The 23,912-nt window shown below is 42.1% G+C and overlaps 1 protein-coding gene across 1 annotated transcript; it reads left to right on the top strand.

The window, feature by feature from the left end:
• Window positions 1-28: 28 nt before the first annotated feature.
• SF3A3 (splicing factor 3a subunit 3) lies at window positions 29-23,161 on the top strand. The gene is made up of 17 exons (XM_065916087.1): window positions 29-245; window positions 523-570; window positions 1,766-1,818; window positions 1,926-2,031; window positions 4,830-4,902; window positions 5,269-5,360; window positions 6,331-6,413; window positions 7,353-7,491; window positions 8,398-8,466; window positions 8,894-8,961; window positions 9,119-9,226; window positions 10,420-10,489; window positions 11,989-12,153; window positions 12,246-12,356; window positions 13,458-13,548; window positions 21,932-21,987; window positions 22,868-23,161. Exons 1-17 carry the CDS (start codon window positions 150-152, stop codon window positions 22,943-22,945), a joined length of 1,506 nt encoding a protein of 501 aa, XP_065772159.1. The 5' UTR covers window positions 29-149; the 3' UTR covers window positions 22,946-23,161.
• The last annotated feature ends 751 nt before the right edge of the window (window positions 23,162-23,912 follow it).

Raw genomic sequence — 23,912 nt, forward strand, 5'->3', positions numbered from 1 at the left:
CCGGCAACCGCGGAACTTTGCCGCCGCCGGACTCGTAGCTTGCGGACGCGGGCGCGCAAGGCGGCAGGGGTTGTTTCCGGTCGTGTCGGTGGTCTGGCTTGGGTTGCGGCGGCAGCGACGGCGGCGGCGGGGGAGGAGGAGGAGGGAAGATGGAAACGATTCTGGAGCAGCAGCGGCGCTATCATGAGGAGAAGGAACGGCTTATGGATGTCATGGCCAAAGAGATGCTCACTAAGAAGTCCACGGTGAGTGGGCCTGGGCAAGGGCTACCCTGAGGCCGGACCCCTGCCCGGGTTTAACCGCAGAGCTTTTTTCAGCCCTCAGACCCGCCCCGCTCTGAGCCCTTCGGGAGATTCCCTCCCCGAGCTCAGGCCTAGGTAACCATTCCCCGGGGCCCAGCGCCCAGAGGCCTCTCTGCTTGGGCCGCTAAGACCCTAGCGGGTAAACTCCGCCCTCGGGCGGCCTTCCCCCACTCCAGAATTCCGACTAACGACGTCCATGTCACCGTTTGCCTTTCTTCAGCTCCGGGACCAGATCAATTCTGACCACCGCACACGGGCCATGCAAGATGTGAGTGTCCCGCTGTCCGCTTCTCTTTGGGCGCGATGGACTGGAAGAGGAGGGAGGGGGTGCAGGGACAAAGGTAGCCGATTGGCCAGTCGAGGGGTTTGTATAATTACTAGAGATCCCCTTTATAGCATCCTGTGTCCCATGGATGTGCAAAGAGTAGTTATGAGGTATCAATGCTTCGGGCTTAGAAGGTACTCTCCTCCCGCATAGAAAAGAATAAAAGACCCTAATCAGAGTTTCTGATTTAGGGTAGATAAATGAGTATTACAAGCCCCTAATCCCTTATCTAGATTCCCAAATCCAAAGTACTCTGAAAACAAAAAGATTTGTTAATTTGTTTTGGAAATTACTTGGTGGCAAAAATCTGACTTGATCTGATCAGATGAGAGGTTTTTTATGGCCTTTATTCCATTTAATAAACAATATAACTTTCAGTGCAGAACTAATTAATGTGTTTTCCAGATCTCACTAGGGATATTTCATGTAGTACCTTCCTGAACTTAAAAATTCCAAATTCTGAAGCAAACCTGGTCCCAAAAGTTTTGGAGAATGGGCTGTGTACTTGTGCCATCCTGAATTTGAACCCAAAGGAAGCTGTGTGATGTTTTACTTAGCCTGAGCATTCCTTAGTCAAGCCTTTTGAAATAGTGAAAGTCATCTTGAACTGCCCTTTTATCTTTGAGGGTCTTTGATGGGAACTGCTGTTTTCCAAAGAGTGACTCTCTTACATGACTCTCTTTTACAATACTTCTATTTTTAGTCGATAACTTGTATCAGACTCTTGCAGCCCAACAGACTGTAGCCCATAAGGCTCCTCTGTCCATGAGATTTCCCAGTCAAGAGTACTAGAGTGGATTGCCATTTCCTTTTCCCGACCCAGGGATCCAACCCACCTCTTGTGCAATGGCAGGCGGACTCTTTACCACTGACCCACCAGGGAAGCCTGTGACTTTTCTAGGGAAAGTTAAATATAGGAACTCTCTGTCACCCCTCAAAACACATCACTTAGGTAATCTTCAGAGTGACCTATTTTAAAAATTAGCTAGGAGCCAGTGCTCTGTTTAAGGGTACCAGAAAGCATAAGAACTTTTAATATTGATATTTTCTTGGGATTTGACTAGAGAGCCCTTGCTGGTTGCTTGGGTCTCAGTTGTACGGATTGCTTCATTCTGATGGATTTGTGTTTGCCTTTCAGAGATATATGGAAGTCAGTGGGAATCTGAGGGATTTGTATGACGACAAGGATGGGTAAGTGACAGTCACCTCCAGTGACAGGAATTATTGCTTTTGAGGGGCCATGGTTAAAGGACTGACTCTGTGCTCCATGTTTTCTGGATTTTTTTCTGAAATTGCAGGTTACGAAAAGAGGAGCTCAATGCCATTTCAGGACCCAATGAGTTTGCTGAATTCTATAACAGACTCAAACAAATAAAGGAATTCCACCGGAAGCACCCAAATGAGGTATGACCTTGGAAAGTTTTTTCTCCAGACCTGTCCAAGGAGCAGACAAAGGACATGTGTACGGAAAATGGAGACTGCCACTTAGATGTATGGAGACTGTCACTTAGATGTCCTTTCAAAAAAGAACTTAGCAGTTAGCTATAAGCAGTATAGTTAGGTGGCATCCTGCAACTCCCAAGTTCTTTTAGAATCTCCCTGAGCTTTAAGCTAAAGCCATTCTCTTTGGGCTTCCCAGGTGGCTCTGGTGGTAAAGAAGCTGCCTGCTAATTCCCTGGTGGCCCAGTGGTAAAGACTCTGCCTGCACTGCAGGAGCCACAGGTTCAATCCTTGGGTCAGAAAGATCCCCTCGGGGAGGAAATGTCAGCCCACTCCAGTATTCTTGCCTGGGAAGTCCCATGGACAGAGGAGCTTGACAGGCTAAGTCCATGGAGTCACAAAGAATTGGACTCGACTGAAGCGGCTGAACGTTCATGTTCTCTTCTTGGGAAGCCTGTAGCCAGTGGCTGAGCCTGGCGGGAGGGAGTGTATCACAGCTTGGTATTTCTGCCCAATGTGAGACTTTTAGTGAGTAATCTTTGCTCCTCACTGAACTGGTCAAGACTTTGTCTTATCTGCATCATGGTCTAGGCTCTCCTGCTCCATCGTTCCATCCTGCTCTCTTTCTCTTATTTTTTTTTTTTTTTGTGGCCGCACCTCATAGTACATGGGATCTTAGTTCCCCGCACAGGGATCAAACCTGTGTCCCCTGCATTGGAAGCATGGAGTCTTAACCACTGGATTGACAGAGAAGTCCCCCTTTCCTTTTTATCTTTCATGGGTAATCCCTCTTCCCCCCCACCACACCCCACCCCACGGGCCAATAAACTGCTTGTGTTCCTATCTTGAAATCTGCTACCTAGAGGAACTGACTAACACAAAGAGGCTTTACTCACTTCCATTGATCATTACCCCTTCATGATTCAGCCCAGAGACCCACTCTTTCATGAAAATTGCTTCCTAGTCTGTCTCACTCCCCTAGTTAATCCCAGTTAATCCTTCCTTTATGATCCTGTCACGCTCTACGACAGTGAATGTCTGCCCCACTGTATTGAAAGATTATATGGAGCAGGGATTACATCTCAGTTGTTGAGAACTCATTAAACATCTTGCACAGCTGACCAAAGGAATTCTAGGGGAAAGTGGGAGTGAGGCATGACTATAGAAGTGGAGAGATGGGTCAGTAATTGCACTGAACTTTTATGACTCTGTACCTGAAAAGTTGTTTTTTCCCTTGATAGAAATAAGGAAGAAAGAACCCATATGCACTGGAAGTGGATTTTTATGTATGTAGATTTTCAGGTGATGATACACCTAGGTAGAAGTGTCCTATGAGCAATTGAAGTTAGTGACTGGGGCTTGAGAGTCATCACGTGGACTTGATGGTTGAAGCTGTGAATCATGGAGTTCTGGGAGGGAGAGTGTGAAGGGTCAGCTTCTGTGCCCTGGGGCACACTCACAGTAAGGCACTTCACGGAAAGGGGGCCTGGGAAGCCTTACAGCATAGGTCAGTTGGCAGCTCCAGGTAATGTCTTATGGAAGCTCAGCAAATGAGCCTCAGAAAGGAAGTGACTGCTATCAGCTGTTACTGATTGGTAACTGCCAGGATTGCTGCTCGGTGGAAGTGGCGGGAGTGGAAATTTGGGAAACCTGGTCACAGGGAGCACTTGTGATTAGTGGGGAAACGGTAGTGTGTAGTGTTTTAACATGCATTTGAAAGACTGGCAGGAAAAAGGAGAGGAGAAGTAGAAGTAGGATCATAGGGCAGATAGGAAGGTGTCCATATGTAAAGGAATGGGTAGAAAAATAAGAGACTGAAAATACTAGGCAGGAGAGGTTACTTAGTGGAGGTACATAAATGTCTCCTCACTCCCTTTGGAAGGTAGAGTATTCAGTCTTTTGCTAACCAAGAGAGAAGACGTGAGTACCATTTTGGTGTGTTAACCTTTTCCCAGCTGTGGTGGGAAAGTGATAAGGGATAAATGGTTAAATAAATGATTAGAAGGATGCTCAGGATATACTAAGGGGAAAAAAATTAAATCCAATTATGTGAGAAGCAAAGTAATAATCTTGGCACTTGTCAGTGTTATGGTTGCACAAATACATATATATAAATGCACAGAGCAATGGTTTCCGAATTTTGCTGTGCATTTGAATCTGAGGGTCTCTAAAAAGCGCTGGTACCTCCCCCCAACTTCTCATTTAATTGGTATCAAGTATGTCAGGACTTTTTTAGTGTTCTCTCAGGTGATTCTAATATGCAGCAAAGTTTGAGAATGGCTGACATTTAAAAATTTTTAAATGGTCTGTACACAGTGGTTATCTATTTGCGGTACAATTTTTTTTTGGTGGAGGAAGGTTGGTGCCCACAGGGTGGGAGTGCTCTTCAAGACATGCGGGATCTTAGTTCCCCAACCAGGGATCGAACTCGTGCCCCCTGCATTGCAAGCGCCGAATCTTAAACACTGGAGCACCAGAGAACTCCCTCGCAGGAGAACTATTAAAGGGGAACCTTGATTTGTTTTTTCATTCTGTCTTTTTATGTTATTTGAACTTTTGTGAATGTTATTTTAGCAAATTTTAGTTAAACAATGGCAGAACACAAAGGAAAAAGCAAGGTAATTGAAAACAGAAGTAAACTCCTAATGAAAAATCCAAGCCAAGTAAAGCATTAGAAATCCAACTTTCTCTATAGCCCATTCTGTGGTATTGCAACTTTTATGTTGAAAAATCCGCCTGAGCTTTTCTCTTTTTTCCATCAGATCTGTGTTCCAATGTCAGTGGAATTTGAGGAGCTCCTAAAGGCACGAGAGAATCCAAGTGAAGAAGCACAAAGTAAGTAGGGTTTAATGCTTCTCTCCAGCACTAATAGAAGTTCAGGTAAATAACAGAGCTCAGATTTGCCCTCAGAGCCCTGGGAAATGGCCCCACAGAAATGTATAGCTGGGTTCTCCTACTGATGTTCAGTTAGACTAAAGAAAAGCCTGGACTAGATTGTCATCCTAAACTGTCGTTGGACACAGTATTCATTTTGTGCTCATCCAACGTAAATGCATTGGCCGAGTCCCTTTTCAGTCTGCGAGCAGAGACAGGGTGTTTGGGTAAAGGGCTGCATTATGAAACAGTGCAGTCCACCTGAAAAGCCAAGTCCAAGAAAGTGGTCTTCAGTATCTGAATCATTGATACCTCTAATTGCTTCAGACTTGGTGGAGTTCACAGATGAAGAGGGATATGGTCGTTACCTGGATCTTCATGACTGTTACCTCAAATACATTAACCTGAAGGCCTCTGAGGTAAGACCCAGGATAGGGGAGGGTGGCTCTGACTCTCAGGGTGAGTCAGGACACTGGGCCGGGGCTATTAGACATGAAACAGTGTCTTCCTTGTGTTCTGGAACTGTTACATAAATATTAAAGTGGTGATGTGCTTTCTTGGAAGGAAACCATTTTCAAAGTGAAAATCGGGTTTCTGCAGTGAACAAATAAATCTGTTCTACTTACTAATAAATTTTGTCTTATTATTACAACAATCCTATTTTGCTTTTGTAAAAATAAATTTTTAAAACTCCCAAGTACACATCAAGCATCTGTGTTAGGTACACATAGTAGTAGATACATAAAGATACAAAAACATAATTTCTTCCAGGAATGACTATTTAATATCTTTAAAAAGATGCCTAAAAATAACTTACCATAAGAGATGAGATTTAATGTGACAGCCTCAGGAAAGTCGCAAGGAAGTATGTGATGAAATTCCTCTTGGAGTTGTAAGGACATGTCCCAAAAGTTGTCTCAGCTATATAAACTCCGTGAGTCCAATCCTGCTGCATTGGTCTTGTTCTCATGTGTATCCATGCACTTGGTCCAAAGATATTCAATAAGTGATTAAATAAGGGGGAAAAAAGGGCACCTTCCGGGACCTTATTTTAAGATGCAGTGGATGTCAGTCTTTAAACAAGTGGCCTGGTATGTAGTAATGTTGAAGAGATGTTTCTTTTAGCCTATGGTTTATTGATTTGATCTTTATTTTTCCAGGTTAATTTTGTGTCTCATATTCTACTTAGTCCAGTGGAATTAACACCTAGTTAATATAGGAATTAAATGATAGGGGGAAAAAAAGGCTAAAGTGAGTTGGGCTCAATTTTGATCTCATTTATCGGAGATTATGTTGTTAGCCTCAATTTTTATCTCATTTATTGGGATTACGTTGTAACTTGGTGCAGACACCTAACTGAATCTCTTGTCATTTCTTTTCTCTTTTCAGAAGCTGGATTATATCACTTACCTGTCCATCTTTGACCAGTTGTTTGACATTCCTAAAGAAAGGAAGAATGCCGAGTACAAGAGGTAGGCATCACTAGCTTCCAGGCCTCTACTGAATGTGACTAGGAGATTATTTTAACAAGAAGATTTGAGGGCAGTTTTGAATCTTGTTTACGAAAGGCATATGTGAATGACTTCCAGGTTTATGGGAGAATATGAATTTTAAAGATATGGTTTTAAAATCATAACACTTTGGGACTTTCTTGGTGGTAGAGTGGATAAGAATCTGCTTGCCAATGCAGGGGACATGGGTTAGATCCTTGTTCCTGGAAGATTCCACATGCCATGGAGCAGCCCCTGTACCACAAGTATCGAGCCCACCCTCTAGAGCCCAAGTGCCGCAACTAGTGAGTCTGGGCACCCTAGAGGCCACACACCGCAACTGTTGAGTCTGTGCTGCAACTGCTGAAGCATATGTGCTTAGATCTTATGCTTTGCAACAAGAGAAGCCCCCACAATGAGAAGCCTGTGCACTGCAACGAACAGTAGCCCCCGCTTGCCGTAGCTAGAGAAAGCCCTCACAGCAGTGAAGACCCAGTGCAACCAAAACAATAAATGATTAATTAATTTAAAAATACAATTAAAATCATAATACTTTGGCTCTGGAAGAATATGTGGTTCTCAGAGGTGCCTGGGTCTGATGTATAGATGTTACGTTTTGTTTGTGTTGTTTTGCCCCGTTAGTAATCTGTACTCTGCCTTCCTCTCTTTTTCTCATTTTCTTTTCACCTGAAATCTTTCTTATGTGTGAGTTAAAACTATAGTATTTGGAATTGTATCTTGGGGATGAAAGAAGATAGGAAAGGTCAGAATCAAGATGACATATTAGAAGAAAGCCAATTGTAAGCTCATTTTTATTACTTTAAAAGACTAGTACCACTGGAGTTATAAGTATATTTTGTAGGGCATAACAGTATATCAGAATTAGAAACCTTGCTGTCTCTATTACTTATTCCTCTATAGATATCTGGAGATGCTGCTTGAATACCTTCAGGATTACACAGATAGAGTGAAGCCTCTTCAAGATCAGAATGAACTTTTTGGGAAAATTCAGAATGAGTTTGAGAAGAAGTGGGAGAATGGTACTTTTCCTGGATGGCCGGTGAGCTTCAGTGGGGGGTTTGGGTGGAGGACATTTCAGGGAAGTGAACTATTTTACTTTAATCTTGAGCCTCTGCTTTAGGCATTCAGATGCTGGTCCCTTGGGATCAGTTGTAGCCAGGAGGTGTTCTCTGCCAAGTATGCCGGGTTTTCCCTGTGTACTTTGGAAAGAGATCTGTCAGGGCCCACTCGCCGTTGGTTGGGTCCAACATTTTCACCAACCGTATCGTTACTGCTCTGTGGTCCCTACTGACCAAAGGCTGATATAATTATGTGCTAGAAATCTTTACTACATATTTTCATTCCTGGGGACAAACGTGAATTTTTTCTGAAATCTGGGAGAGTTGGACCATCTAGTTTTAGTTGGTTTTTTTTTCTTCTTCTTTTTGCTCTTCTCTTATAGGCATTTGATTTTCACTTATACATGTTTATAAGGGGCCAACCAGCACCTGGTACACACACACCTCGTCTTACTGCACTTAGCTTTCTTGCACTTCTCAGATGGTGCTTTTTTTTTTTTTACAAATGCAGCAACCCCCTCCATCAGACAAGTCTATTATTGCCACTTTTCATTTTGTTATGGTGGTCTTTGATTTTTATTACTACCAAGACTCAGATAGTAGTTAGCATTTTTTCACAATAAAATTTTTTTAATTAAGACATGTACATTTCTTTTTGGACATATTGGGATTGTGCAGTTAATAGACTACAGTATAGTGTAAACATAACTTTTGTATGCACTGGGAAACCAGGAAGAATCATGGGACTCACTTCATTGTGGTAATTGTTTTACTGCAATGGTCTGGAACTGAACCTGCAATATTTCTGAGGTATGCCTGTAATTGAGATGACTCCCTTGCCTTTGTTCTAATCCTGGGTCTTAATAAACATCATATTGCTTTTCCAGAAAGAAACAAGCAGTGCCCTGACCCATGCTGGAGCCCATCTTGACCTCTCTGCATTCTCCTCCTGGGAGGTATGTTTTCTTTAGCCTGTGCTGGTCTTGCCTGTTCACGCCTCAGAGGGGTCACTTGATCTCCTAACACTACAGACTTATTATGGTAAGACATCAATCCTTGAGGCAAGCATCTGCGAAGAATGTAGAAAGATGTAAAAGGGGAAAAAAAGCTTATCCAATTTCTTTGAAAACTGTTAACTAAAAATTAACCATCCTAAGCTATAGTGGAAGTAGTGGAACACAGTAAATATGGTTACCTATGAACTTAACCGCAGAGTCGGTCCTTTGGAGAGTTGGAGCATCCTGCTAGGAGACTGGCCATGGAATGCGCGGTCTTGCCACTGTTTTAGAAACACCCACACACCAGCGTGCAAACCTAAGTTTGAGCATTTGTTGTTTCTCCAAGTCTATTTATATAAAATTGTAATTTGTTTCTTTCATATAGGAGTTGGCCTCCCTGGGTCTGGACAGATTGAAATCTGCCCTCCTGGCTTTAGGCCTGAAGTGTGGCGGGTAAGAGGCTTTTTCTGTCAGGACTGTCTCGTGTCCTTTGTGTTTCACGATCTTAAGTGGCTCCAGTTCCATTCTTTCTGTCACTGCACACTGCAAAGAGAAGCAAGCCTAGATGGTAAAGTAATCCTGAAATCCTTTGCCCCATGTGTCTCCTTAGGACCCTAGAAGAGCGAGCCCAGAGGCTATTCAGCACCAAAGGAAAGTCCCTCGAGTCACTCGACACCTCCCTGTTTGCCAAAAATCCCAAGACAAAGGGCACCAAGCGGTGAGTGGGGGGGCGGGGGCACCTCTGCTTACACTTTAAACTTTTTATACATCACCACTATTGATCCATCGAGCTCCAGTCTGCTCTTTTTCTCTGCTAATGGCAGACAGTTCTCTCATTGTTATTGTAAACCAAGGGCAGTCTGTACTCAGGTGTCTGAGAGTAGGTGACATTTCTAAAGTTGGAACTGTGCCTCAGCTACATTTTGTTACCTCTGTAGGTTATAGAGGGTAGATTGGTTCAAAAATGTTCATTTAAGTGCATTTTTGCTAGTAACAGTTGAATCCTTTCCTGAGCCACATGCTCGTACTGCTGCTGCTAAGTCGCTTCAGTCGTGTCCGACTCTGCGACCCCATAGCTGGCAGCCCACGAGGCTCCCCCATCCCTGGGATTCTCCAGGCAAGAACACTGGAGTGGGTTGCCATTTCCTTCTCCAATGTAGGAAAGTGAAAAGTCAAAGTGAAGTCACTCAGTCATGTCCGACTCTTAGCGACCCCCATGGACTGCAGCCCACCAGGCTCCTCCGTCCATGGGATTTTCCAGGCAAGAGTACTAGAGTGGGTCATCAGTGCCTTCTCCGACATGCTTGTACAGTGTATTTTTTTTTATATGTGATTTTGCTAATTCTCAAAACAACCTTGAAAAGTATTTGTTATCCTCATCTTTGACAGATAAGGACTTAGAAAAGTTATACCTGTTATCTCACAGTTACTAAGTAGCAAGGTCAGGATTTGGGCCCAAGTCTGCCCATTCCAGAGCTTCCCTTCTGTACCACATTTCCTTTGTATAGGAAATTGATAGGAATTTAAATACGTGAATATGCCTTTCACTCTCTAGAATGAGGTCGAAGAGGAAGCTTCCTTGCATTCTAAGAAATAATCTCAGGGGAATTGCCTGACAGTGCAGTAGTTTAGACTCCTCACTTCCACTATAGGGGGCCTGGGTTTGATCCTTGCTTGGGAAACTAAGATCCTGCAAGCCACATGGCATGGCCAAAAGTATTTTTTTAATTAAAAAAAAAAAAGGAAATATCAGCAAGTCCTGAGCAGAACAGAACATTTGCTTTCACAACATGGTATTTCTCTTGTGCTTGTAATTTTAAATGAACCTATGGAATAAATGTTACCAGATATAGAGAACATGGCGTTGGGTGAAAGAACCCTTGAGTGATATGGTTTGTTTCTTATTTCCAGAGACACTGAGAGGAACAAAGACATTGCTTTCCTTGAAGCCCAGATCTACGAATATGTAGAGATTCTTGGGGTAAGTGACTCTTCTGAGGGCTATAAATGCTCCAAGTTATGGAAGTAAGAGAAATATGAACTTGTAGGATATTTTTTAGGATTGCAAGAAAAGAGGTACATATCAAACTACTTCAGCAGAAAATTGGTGTTCTCCCAGGGTACTTAGCCCTTCACTGAGACCCTGTTCTGTTGTTAGGGGTCTGTTGTTAGGTGACGTTCCTATTTGCCCAATCCCCTGAGGTTAGGTGGGAGAGTAGACTCCCCTCTCAGGTTCTTTCCCTGAGCTCCAGAATATAGCCAGGGGTGGCCTAGGAAACAGACACTCAAAAGGCAAGTAAGGTATGACAAGAGTCATCCGTTGGCTCCCTGTGTTACAGCTGCTTTGGATAAAAGGTTAGCCAGACTTTGGGTACACGGGTTACGTATACTCTCCACAGTGAACTGGGACTGTGCTAGTGTGGGCAGCAGCCTGAGTTGCCAGTCCTTTGAAACGAACGCAAGGCTCTCTGTGCCCCTGACATGAAGTGTGCCCACGACTTCTAACTTTGAGAGCATTTTGCTTTCCCTGCCAGGAGATGGCAGTATTCTCCTTAGAATTCCAGCCACTTCCAGCCAAAGTGATTTCCAAAAGTTGATGTTGTTATGAATTGGTATTATTTTTACCATTTCTTCACCATTTACTGACACCTGTTGGTTTCCAGATATTATGCTAAATCTTTGAGTACAGTTGTGAATGTGACAGCCTCTTACCCTTGAAAAGCCCAGTTTGTGATTGAGGGCTACAGATAACTGCAGTATAATGTGATGTTTACTATAATACATTGAGATTGGGTGTTCTAAGTAGAGAGAGGGAGATTAAGATGTTCCAGGTAGAGGAAACAGCGAGCATGAAGGTAAAATTACTGTCAAAGGAAATAATGAGAAAACAAACTGTTGTCCTTGGGTGTGTCTGGTGAGGGATGGTGTAGTCAGAGAAAAACTTGGGAAGTTATTGTATGTTGGGAGGTTGGACCTTGTCCTTTAAGTAGCAGAAAGCAGAGTAAGGCTTTTTTAAGCAAAGTGTGCCCCTGGATTGGTTTTCTCCAGCTGATAAATCTGGGGACAACATGGAAGCTGGACTGGAGTGAGGACAGACCCTGGACAAGTTAGAACGTTGTCCTCTTGGTGAGGGTGATAACAGTAGGAAAGAGAAAGGAAGACTGGATCAGGGAACGGTTTAGGGGCAGAAGAGAGAAGACTTCTGTTCTGCGATTGTCTCCGGCCTCAGTGAGGAACCTAGGCGAGTGCTAGGTTTAGCTTTTCCTTTTTTTTTTTTTTTTTTTTTTTTGACTTTTTCCTTTCAGGAAAGGTCTACTGAAGAGGAATTCTATTTGAAAGCAAGACTTTCCTTTTGTTCTGCAAGAAGGAAAACTTGATCCTTAAAAGGGAGGGATCAACAAGGGTTATAGGAAAATAGGAAATTTTCCTTCTTCTGCACTATTCTCTCACCTCCCTTTTCATTCATGGACCTGCCCATAGGAGCAGCGACATCTCACCCATGAAAACGTACAACGCAAGCAGGCAAGAACTGGAGAAGAGCGAGAAGAGGAAGAGGAAGAGCAGATCAGTGAGAGTGAAAGTGAAGATGAAGAGAACGAGATCATTTACAACCCCAAAAACCTGCCCCTCGGCTGGGACGGCAAAGTAAGTCTCCCACTGCCATCTTTCCCCCTTCTCATTTCGGCAGCAGATGCAGACACTGGTCTAATACTGTTTTTTTGTCTGATTTCTTCTAGCCCATTCCTTACTGGTTGTATAAGCTTCATGGCCTAAATATCAACTATAACTGTGAGATTTGTGGAAACTATACCTACCGAGGTCCTAAGGCCTTCCAGCGGCACTTTGCTGTAAGAAATTCGGTGCTTCTCCTGGACGTGGAAGTTTGAAACATGAGTCTTTTAGAGAAGAGGATAGGAGCAGCCTGAGAGGATCACTAGTGTCCAGAGCTAAAGAGAATCAGAGGAGTGGACATAAAGTCCAGCATGTGGCCTTTGGCCTCTGGCAGCGGTGCCAGCCTCGGGTAGCACCTGAGACAGTTTCTGGAGGCATTCCACCACTATTATTTGAACCTCGTTTCCGTTTTCTCTTGCTTGCTTTTTCTCTCTGCCTTTCTGACTCCTTGGTCATTTCTCTCTCCTGTTGCTAGTACTTAATACCAAAGAAAGGGCTGACCGCCTTCTTCTTTGGGTCTTAAATGGGCCTTTGCCTCTTGAAAAAAAAAAAAAAAGAGGATGACATTTATCAAGCTATTCTTGAGAGAAGGCATTATCTGGGTGGTATTCCAGTAAGTGAACTCACGCTTGTTTTGTTTCTGCCTTCAGTTCTTAGTACTTGGAGGGAAATTCTACAGAATAGAAGGCATGCTAGATGTAGCCAAGAATGGAGAATGTATGTGAATTCCTCTTTCTCTTCCTCAGATGTGCGTGTTACTGATTCTGGGGTCTTTTCTGCCAAACTCCAGTAGTCTCTCAATCTTTCTCAGTACCCCCTCCAGTGAATTGGAATTGGCATCCAGGGCCCGTGCCATCTGCCATTCCTGAGCCATAGTGTCATTGCATCACCATCCCTCCCTGGTCTCTTTCATATCCTTGCTTGTACCTGAGAAACACTCTTCTCCTTTACTTCTAAAGATGACACTGACTTGCCATCAGTAATGCCTACGCATGCTGGTGGGGGTTGCATAGGAGCTAAGTGATGAGTTAGAGCTGTGGCCTTGACTCAGATTGTGTCTGGATCTGGGTTTTATAAACCTGCCAGTGAGGCAGACAGTACAGTGCTGCTTTGAAGTGACTGCCTCTTGTCAGTCGTAGCCAGCTGTCTACAGACAGGAGCGTCAGAAGGAACACTGTCTTTAGGTGGAGCCTTTTGCAAAGGATTAGGGAATGGGGTTAGTGCTGAATGTTCAGTCAGTCCTATTTCATGTTGTCTTCTTGCTGCTTTTCTCCCAGGAATGGCGTCATGCTCATGGCATGAGGTGTTTGGGCATCCCAAATACTGCCCACTTTGCTAATGTGACACAGATTGAAGACGCTGTCTCCTGTAAGTAATTATTTATTGTTCCCGAGGCCAGAGCTACAGTTCACTGTCCCAGTATTGTCATGTGTCCAGGCCTAAGGGCAGCAGGTTGTGGGTACATACAGACTACTACAGTCCTATATTTGTTGCTTTTTCAGGGGATGGATTAGCCAGGAGTACTGATTGTTTCCCCCTTGAGAAAAGCTCTGTGCTGAGTATAACACTGCTTTTAACTGGGGTCTGTGAACTCCTGGATATGCAAGATTTTGAGTGAATGAGTGTATGTGTATTTTCTGAGTTGATTTTACTGTGTTAAGAACTGCAGATACAAAGGAGGAAATAGAAGTGATCTCAGTAAGCTTATTTCTGAGGTGACAGCAACATGTCAGCAAAGTACCTCTCAGAGAAAAAGCCAAGTTCAACGTGTGTCCAGAAATGTGTTGTTGAAGCTCCCAGGAACCTTAGGCTTCCTGGCTACTTGGCCATGATAGATTTTTCCATCTTCCTCACAGTTTTATTTCTTTTCTTTTTTTTTTTTTGGTCATGTTTTCATTGTCAGTGGGTTAGACTGTTAGGAAAAGAATTTTACCACTCCGCTTTGCTAAATTTCATGCACTGCCTCTTAGCATACCACACGACGCTGTTGCCTGGTCAGCTAACTGATTTGGCTTCCCCCTCTGGGGTTCATATCCTCCATGGTAAAGCCAAGTAGAAATGACCTTCTAATGAGTTCCCCAATCCCTGACTTAACCCGTGAGTTCCAGGGACTCTTCCATTGAGTTTCTTGTGCATGGCAAGCTTTGGGGACTCCTTTTTGCTGTTTGTTTACGCATTTACAAGTCAGGGTCATACAGTTCCTCTGATCAGAATTAATATATATCCTATATCAGATTATCCAGTTAGCCTCTTTTCATTTTTGACCTTCAGTCTGTTCGGAGGAAATTAAAATAGTAATGAAATTTCATAGAATCATAATGCTGCATTTTGAATGCTGTCACATTTTTAGATTTGTTTTCTAGCTGTATATAGTTAATAAGTAGATCATGATTGGGGTTGGGGGCGTATTTTCTTAAAATACATGCTGCAAATTGCCCGAGTTGATTTATTACTTGATACCTTGAAGTTGTAATGTAATGTAATACCTTACGTTATTTTAGGCTTGCAATCCAGTTCAACTGCAAAACATATTTAATTAATTTTGTTCCATGTATTTATTTTTCCTAAGTGTTACCCCCAAATATTAAATGTTAAATAGAAGCAGGCAATAAGTCTTCCTTGCCTGAATGCTGTTTTTAAAGACCATGTAATTCAGCCTCACTAATTTTAAGGTTGGCTTATGATTTTATTCGGAGAAGGCAATGGCACCCCACTCTAGTACTCTTGCCTGGAAAATCCCATGGACAGAGGAGCCTGGTAGGCTGCAGTCCATGGGGTCGCAAAGAGTCAGACATGACTGAGCGACTTCACTTTGACTTTTCACTTTTATGCATTGGAGAAGGAAATGGCAACCCACTCCAGTGTTCTTGCCTGGAGAATCCCAGGGATGGGGTCGCACAGAGTCGGACATGACTGAAGTGACTTAACAGTAGCAGTATGATTTTATTATCATATTCCACGAAAGAAAGGTGGCAACATTTTTACTACTTTTGATCAGGCCTTGGATAAAACAGCATTTCTGAATTATTTCATACTGAGCGGTAGTTTTTTTAATGTAGTTATTTATCCTGTTAGAATTCTGTTTAGAAGTTTTGTTTTTACATTCATAAATAAAAGGTGTGCTTTTTGCTTTGCTTTCAGACGCTTGTCAGATTTAGGAATCAAAACCATATTTATGTCATGAAGTTGATCTGATTACATGCTACATTCTCTTCTGTCATTTGAAACTTTAGATGGAGATTACGTCCTCATAGAAAGGGACTGTACTCTGAGAAGACTCTTTAGTTAATAGCCCATATGATTCCTTGATTTAGTGTGACAAAGTAGAAAACTCAATATTTTTATTCTGCATTTTGCTATTTCCTTTTTCCTATTAATACTTCCTTTGATCCTGTTACTTTGTTCCTTTTTTAAGTCTTTAGTCAAAAATTTACTTTTTTTGAAGATACGTTGATATCGTATTAGTTTCAGATGTATAACAGTGATTCAAAATTTTATAGATTGTGCTCCATTTAAAGTTATAAAATACTAGGAAATTCCCTAGCGGTCCAGTGACTGGGGCTCCCTGCTTTCACTGCAGGAGGGCCCAGGTTTGACCCCTAGTCTGGGAACTAAGATCCTACAAGTCACACAGGAGGGGAAAAAAAAAACTTATTGCTTGTACTGTACAACATATCCTTGTAGCTTATTTATTTTATACATTGTAGTTTGTACCTCTTAATCCCCTGTCCTTATCTTGCCACTCCCATCTCCCCCGCCCTTGCCTTTCCCTGCTGGTAACCACAAGTTCTCTCTATCTGTGAATCTGTTTCTGTTTTGTTATATTCATTTGTTGGTTTTATTTTTTAGGTTCCACGTATAAGGGATAATATTTAGTATTTGTCTTTTTCTGCCTCACTTATTTCGTTAAGCATAATGCCCTCTAGGTCCATCATGTTGTTGCATATAGCACAGTTTCATTCTTTTTTTATGCCTGAGTTGTGTGTGTGTGTGTGTGTGTGTGTGTGTGTGTGTGTGTGCATGTATATCTGTGTATCTATCTGTATACACCACATCCTCTTTTGGGCTTCCCTGGTAGCACAGATGGTAAAGAATCTGCCTGCAATGCAGGAGATCTGGCTTTGATGTCTGGGTTGGGAAGATCCTTTGGAGAAGGTAATGGCAACCCACTCCAATATTCTTGCCTGGAGAATCCCACGGACAGAGGCCCCTGGCTGCTACAGTCCACTGGGTTGCAAAGAGTTGCACCTGACTGAGCAACTGACACATACTCCATCTCCTCTGTTCATTCGTTGGTGGACATTAAGGTTGCTTCCCTGTCTTGGCTATCGTAAAGAATGCTGCTATGAATGTTGGGAGTACATGTATCTTTTCAAATGAGTGTTTTTGTTTTCTTCTGTTATATACCCAGGAGTGGAATTGATGGATCATATGGTAGTTCTGTTTTTAGCTTTTTGAGGAACCTCCATACTATTTTCCATAGTGGCTGCACCAGTTTACATTCCCACTAACAGTGTAAGGGTACCACTTTTCTACATTTTCATCAGTATTTGTTATCTGTGGTATTTTTGATGACAGCTATTCTGACAAGTGTGAGGTGACACCTCTTTGTGGTTTTGATTTGCATTTCTCTGACGGTTGGTGATATTGAGCATCTTTTCATGTGCCTGTTAGCCATCTGTATGTCTTCTTTGGAAAAATACCTATTCAGATTATCTGCCCACTTTTTAACCAGGTTGTGTTTTTTGTTGTTGTTGTTTGGTTTTTTTTTCCCTATTAAGCTGTATGAGTTGTTTACATATTTTGAATAGTAACCCTTTATCTGTCATATCATTTATAAATATTTTCTCCTATTCAGTAGGTTTCATACTTGATGTCTATCTGTTTTGAATTCTGGTATGGACATGTTGATTCCAGTTGTAATTAAACTTTGTGTCTTGCATTTCTGCCAGTTTTGTGTTATTTGAGCCACATAAACTCAATATTATATTGTAACCTTATTTATCACTCCCATTTTCTTTTTGAAATTCCTGTTCTCTGATAGCTTGTTTGTTCTACTGTAATAGACCATTTACCCAGTTATCAAAATATTGGCAGCAAATGTGGGCTCTTTTTTACCCTAGTTGTCAATATTCATCCTTGTATGGGGTAAGCTCTTTACACGCAGTGTATTAATTGATCTATTTATTTCTATTTAACTCCTTGTTTTCTTGTTGGATTTCTCACAAAGATTATATAGTAAATTGGAATCTGTTCCTTCCATACAGGTGTTTTCTAACATTTCTAACTTTAATGTTTCATCTAACAGTTTATTTCTGCTACTAGTTTCTGTTATCTATTATTAGTATGTGTCATTCTGTTGAGTTATTTATAGAAGGTGATTATATTGGTGATCTGAAACAGTAAATTCTATACATCTTACTCATAATGATTCAGTAGACTAAGTGTTTATTCTTATATGAATATTCTTATCACCTTGTTTACAAAAAGTGGTTTTTCTGCTTTCAGATTCCCATTATCTCCTTTTTTTCACTTTAAAAAAATTGTAGTTGACTTAAAATATTACATAATTTTCATGCATACAATGTAGTGATTTAAAATTTTTAAAGATTATACTCCATTTATAGTTACTTTAAAATATTGGCTCAATTCCCTGTGTTGTATCCTTGTGGCTTACTCATTTTATACATGGTAGCTTTCACCCCCATTATGTCTTGTCATATTGTTTTTACCCAAGGACTTTGTTGATGGATTCCCTCAAGTTCTTTATGTTTTCATCTGTTCTGCTTCAAGGGTAAAGTTGGTTCAAAACCACATTCCTAGTAGTGAAGACTCTGGAGAAGCCACCTGTTAGGGTCCAAATTGTACCTCCACCACTTCCTGGCTAGGGGACACAGGGCAAGTTACGTCTTTTAGTGCCTTGGTTTCCTTTATCTATCAATTATAGGTGTTAATAGTATATCTACTTCAGAGAGTTGTCTCAAATGAAATAACATATAGATTAAATGAAATAATATAGGTGAAGTGCTACAGCATGCCTGACCACAATGTGGAATGTATTCAGTGAGAAAGCATGAGCTGCCATCAGCAGCAGCTTCCCTTGTGGGCTCCTCTACAGAGTCCGAGGCATGAGATCCAAAGTCACCTTTATCTTTCATGTGGAGTTTAATCTTCCTATTGCTAGCTACCATATGCCAGATGCTTGGTATATGCCAGGCAAATGGGAGATTTTTACACTCATTTAATCTTCAGAGCAATCAGTGAGGTAGAAGATCACCCACACTTTCAGAGGAGGAAAAATGAGGTAAGTCTTCAAAGGTCATGTAGCATAAGAAAAGAAAGCCAGGGACTTCCCTGGTGGTCCAGTGGCTAAAGCATTGGTCCACTTCCCAATGCCCAGGGCCCAGGTTCAATCCCTGGTCAGGGAACTAGATCCCACATGCTGCAACAAAAGACCCCACACAGCTAAATAAATAGCTATGTATAAGGAAATAAAAAAAAAAGAAATTATCTTAAAAAGAAAAGAAAGCCAGGGATCAATCACGTGTCTGTTCTACCACAGTCTTTTCTCTTCCCATAATCCTATACTGCCTTCTTTAAATTACCCCTGTAGATGTTTTTGAGTTGATCATTAAGGGCATTTCATAAAGAAACTTTATAAATTGTCTCTTTAGTGATACAAATTTTTAGAAAAGAAAAAAAGTTTTTTTCCAGAATATTATTGGCAGCTTCACCATTCAAAATGTTATCCACATGTATCTCCTTGTTCAGTTGTCTAGGTTTATCACTTTCTCTCATATTATTATTGCCACATCTTTGATACGGTATGTCGTTTCCACCCATAATGACCTCCCTTGATACTTGCAGGTCATTTGTGTAGCATTTATAGTTTCACTTCTATCTCAGTATCACTTTCTCTTTTCATCACCTCCCCTCTCCTTTTTTTCCTCAGGGATTATTCCTCCTTTTTAAATATCTTAGATTAACTCTATGGCTTCCTTTCAGACTTTCAGTAACAGGTAGTTACATACATCTTGACGCCCACAGGATCATGACAGACTGTTATCTCAGGTATCTCACTACTAATAGGCATCAATTAATTATTTTTTAAATTAAATTTATTTTTAATTGAAGGATAATGACTTTACGATATTGTATTGGTTTCTGCCACACATGAACATGAATCAGTTATGGGTATAATCAATTAATTATTAAATTGAATTTAATTCTATTATTCTGTAGAGTGTGTGCAATTTTTCTTCATTTCCCATTGGTAGAATAATTATTTTTTATTAAACCTGAATTTCATGTGTGATTTTTGGATTTGGGTTTTTTTTTTAAGCATCTAAACTAGACATCTTAAGGATTTTTGGCTGTGAGGAAGAGAGCCCCTTAAAACCTAACTCCGTGCCCTCCCTTCCATCCTGTGAGGAAGAGCATGCTTTTCCAGCTGTGCTTTCGTCTGCGTGTACGCCTTCTCCACTTTGCTGTGTCTTCTCTCTGAGCCTTAGCTCACAGCGAAAGCAACTCTAGCCCTTGCGCTGTGTGACCTGTTTCAGTGTTCAGAGCCTACATTCATGCAGTTCATTCTCTCAGTGTCTCAATTTCTAATATCAGGGAAGGACAGTAGGAAGATGCACCTGGGTTAGGTTCCATCTGTTGTACAGTCAGCTTTCACTTTAGTAACTGGCAGCAGAAGTAGCTCCTTGTTAGATCAGGATTGCTGCTTCCAGAGCACCTTGGGAAGACAGGTGCCCTAGTGGGAGTGGGCAGGGAGCAAACCACGGGCACAGCTGTCATGCTGGGTTTCCTTGTCTTTGTTTTAGATCATTCTGTTGAAGTTTTTCTTTGGCATTTTTAGCAGGAGGGATTCAGTACAGTAGTTTTTTATTTTTTATTTTTTTTTTTTAACTTAAATGAAAGATTTGACGTATGAATTCATTATTTTAATCATTCCATTGTTCCAGACTTATGAATCATAAGTTGAACAAAAGACAGCTAAGAAAGAGCCCTGTGGAACTTCTCACAAGAGATTTCTCATTTAGGTGGTTAGTCACAATTGACCAAAATTCACTAGGTATAAGTCTACTAAACTTAATGAACTAATGGCATCAGCTTCAGATATCATCATCTTGTTTATGACAATATCATGAGAGATACATTTTCATGGATTCAAGGGACATTGCCTATGAGAGCAATCACTTTTCTAAAACCATGATACCCTGTGTCTATAGCTTTTATTGTATTGGCTATTCCATCAAAAATAGGAAATTCAGGGACTTCCCTGGTGATCCGTTGTCTCAGAATCTGTGCTCCCAATGCAACAGGCCCAGGTTCTATCCCTGGTTAGCGAACTAGATCTCACATGCTGCAACTGGAGATTCCTCACGTTGTAGTGAAGGTCTGAGACCCATGTGGCACAAATTAAGACCTGATGCCAAATGAATATGCTTTTAAAAAAAAGATTTCAGCTAATTTAAGGCAATTAGCAAGGAAGGAAAAGATGATTAGTTGAGTGCCTGTACACCAGGCAGAGTTAAGCACTTATATATTGTCTGATTTACTATTAATATTTCTTCACCCATCTTAGACTTCAGCTTTCTCTATGATATTTCTTCTAATCTTGTCACATTTAGAGATTGTTCTACTTGATGAGAAATGGGAAAGCTTGTAAGACTCGAGTGGTTGTTCCGTTTCACTGTAATCTTACCTTTGTAGCAGCGACCTGTCCCATCTGTCATACATAGCCCTTTGTTCTAAGGGTGCACCTTCTAAACAACATTCTTACAAGTTTAAGTTGTTCTTTCCCTAGTTTTGTGTCTTGTGTCTGTCCTATCTTTGCACATGTCTGATCCCTTCCTCTGGAGCTGTGGTAGTGTCTGTAGATGTCTTTCCCTCTTTGTGTTCATTAGACTTGAACTGTCAGAATTATTCTTCTAATGTCTTCAGTGTTTATTGAGCCATCTTATCTTTCAGACTCTTTGACCATGATATTTCAGTGTTTTTTTTTTTCCTCTGAATTTTTTGAAATACATGCATCAGACCCCAAGTAGACATATTTGACAATGTCTGGTGTTCTCTTGGACCTTCCCTGATTAACTCAGCTGGTAAAGAATGCGCCTTCAATGCAAGAAACCCTGGTTCGATTCCTGGGTTGGGAAGATTCCCCTGGAGAAGGGATAGGCTACCCACTCAAGCATTGTTGAGTTTCCCTGGTAGCTCAGATGGTAAAGAATCCACCTGCAATGTGAGAGACCTGGGTTTGATTCCTGGTAGGAGAGATTTCCCTGGAGGAGGGCATGACCACCCACTCCATTATTCTTGCCTGGAAAATCCCCATGGATAGAGGAGCCTGGCGGGCTACAGTCCATGGAGTCAGACATGACTGAGTGACTAAGCACAGCATTCTCTTTCTCTTTATTATGAACTTTAAAACAGTGAGGTCACTTTTTCCAGTAACTCCTATATTTTGTACCATACTAACTTTTCCTTTGAGAGTATCAGTTCTCAGTTCTAAGAGGTGTTTGGTTATATATGATCCAAGTTTTATTTTACAACAAAGCAAACATTATGGTAAGTTTTGCAATGAAAGAGGTTTGTCCACAGGCAGTCTAGAACCAGAATTGCCATTTGGGGTAGGCAGATGTCTTGAGGACAGGCACTCGGGGATCCTAATGAGGGATTGTTGTAACACCCTGTACCCAGTGGATACTCAGTGGAATCTGGTTGCTGATCATTTCTCGTCCTGCAGTGTGGGCCAAGCTGAAGCTGCAGAAGGCGTCGGAACGATGGCAGCCTGACACTGAGGTGAGTGCTTATGTAGCATCGGGTGTAACGTCAAGCCACAGAGTCCCTCATGGTGCAGAAGGGAGTGAGAGACGGCCTCTGGTTCACTGTAGCAGGAAGTGTAGTGAGACAGTATCTCTAATCGGCTCTTGACTTGTAAGCCTAATTTATTTGTGATATTACATGTGTCAGACTTCAAATCTGTGTCTTAAGACAGGTTATATTCTCCCATTGAAATTTTGAAGTGGCAAGCAGGAGTACCCTGTGTCTTGTCCTCCCTCAGGATTCATAAGCTAAGAGGTTGAAAATCTGTCATATGTTAGATCTCCTTTGAGGAGAGCATCTGATGAGATTGCTCATGGGGTGGGGAGGCGCCTTGTTGGCCTTGGGATGGTCATCCCTAACAGCAGATTTCAGAGATGAGGAGTGGTATGTATGTGAGATATGGTAGCTGCTTCCTCTTGGGTCAGTGGCGTTCAGTGTTCCTTTTTTTAGCAGCATAGCCCTTCTCAGTAGAAAAAAGCAGAACTCCTGGATGCGGAGAAGCTCAGTCCTCTTGGCCTTTATCAACTGTAGTGGCCTCTTAGGCAGAAATCTAGGGTTCTTGGGACCCATTTAAAAACCATGTCTTAAATGAGCCTTTCTCAGCAGAGTTCCTCATCTTACACACAGAAAGTGATTTGAATACACAATTTTCTCAGATATCCCCAAGGATAGGTCATAATTGGTACCATTCTAGATGTCTAGTGGATGCTGTGGGCAGTAGAGCAGAACCCCAGTTGAGAAAGGCTGCTTTAGATGAATGGCATGGAATCAGGCCAGGCTGAGCTCAGCTACCCAGAGGCTGGTCTGAATATTTCTCCCAGGAATTGTACTTAATGGCATCCTTCTTCCCTTTTAGGAAGAGTATGAAGACTCCAGTGGGAATGTTGTGAATAAGAAGACATATGAGGATCTGAAAAGACAAGGACTGCTCTAGTGTTTGGGGATGTGTCTCAGCTGTGGGCCTTGCCCAGGCTTCCCTAAGATCTGCTTTTTCTATTTCTCCCAATCAAATACTCCTAAAGACTCTTTGCTACTTAGTCTTAACGGACTAGCATGCATCTTGTAGAAACAAGGCATGCTGGCAGATTGCAGGGTTAAGATGTGTTTTATCTTTGTTTTGTATTAAAGAAGATTCTGTTGGAAAATAAAACCAGCCCTCGTTTTGAATGTGTCTTCTTGTGAAGCCAAAAATCTGAACTAATTCGGTCCTCTAGTTCATAACACCTCCTTACTTCTTTCTCACAGACTTGAGAAGCAACTAAATTGATGAGCACCTATTATGTTACATATATTATGCTAGGTGATTCTGACCTGGCCTCGTTTCCCACCCCCATTTGCTGCCACCTCCCCAAATGAGCAATATCCCAGGAAAGCCCTGCCCTTAGTTGAGTCAGCCATCCGTGCACATCCTATACTAGGGAAAGGTGGAGGGGGGGTGAGCCAGGACCTCTGCTGAGGGCAAAGTCGTGCCACCAAGGTTGCGTTTTAATTTGCAGAAAGGGAGGACTTGGGCTTGGAATGGGCCTGCAGCCCTGCCCCTCTCCACGCCTCAGCAGCCTGGCACACAGTGAAACCGGGAGCAGCAGTGACCTGTTTGCTGCTTCAGAACGAGAGTTTGGTGATCCCGTCGGCCTTTGTCTTCTGCAAGATCCCTGCCTGACTGTGAAGTGGCTCCAAGCCCAGAGTGCTCTCCAAGCCCCAAGAGCCATTGTTTGGGTGGACTCGAGCTGCTGCCTCAGGATCTGAATCTGGTATCCCAAGTGGAGAGAACTAGAGTAGTCAGGGGTCCCTGATCTGCCCACAGGCACAGTCATCTGAATGGCAGGGCCTGGTCCAACAGGATCCCACAGAGGCTCTTTTTGCTGCTTAGCACCCAGATCTTAAGTTCCCTTGTCATATAT

The sequence above is a fragment of the Muntiacus reevesi genome, chromosome 1, assembly GCF_963930625.1.
Source record: "Muntiacus reevesi chromosome 1, mMunRee1.1, whole genome shotgun sequence".
Taxonomy (NCBI): Eukaryota; Metazoa; Chordata; class Mammalia; order Artiodactyla; family Cervidae; genus Muntiacus; species Muntiacus reevesi.

Excerpts from the sequence above, each read along its gene's own strand:
- SF3A3 (XM_065916087.1), top strand. The coding sequence starts at position 150 with ATGGAAACGATTCTGGAGCAGCAGCGGCGCTATCATGAGGAGAAGGAA. Across the intron at positions 4,903-5,268 it reads TCCAAGTGAAGAAGCACAAA|ACTTGGTGGAGTTCACAGAT; the intron begins GTAAGTAGGGTT and ends TAATTGCTTCAG. Across the intron at positions 6,414-7,352 it reads AAGAATGCCGAGTACAAGAG|ATATCTGGAGATGCTGCTTG; the intron begins GTAGGCATCACT and ends ATTCCTCTATAG.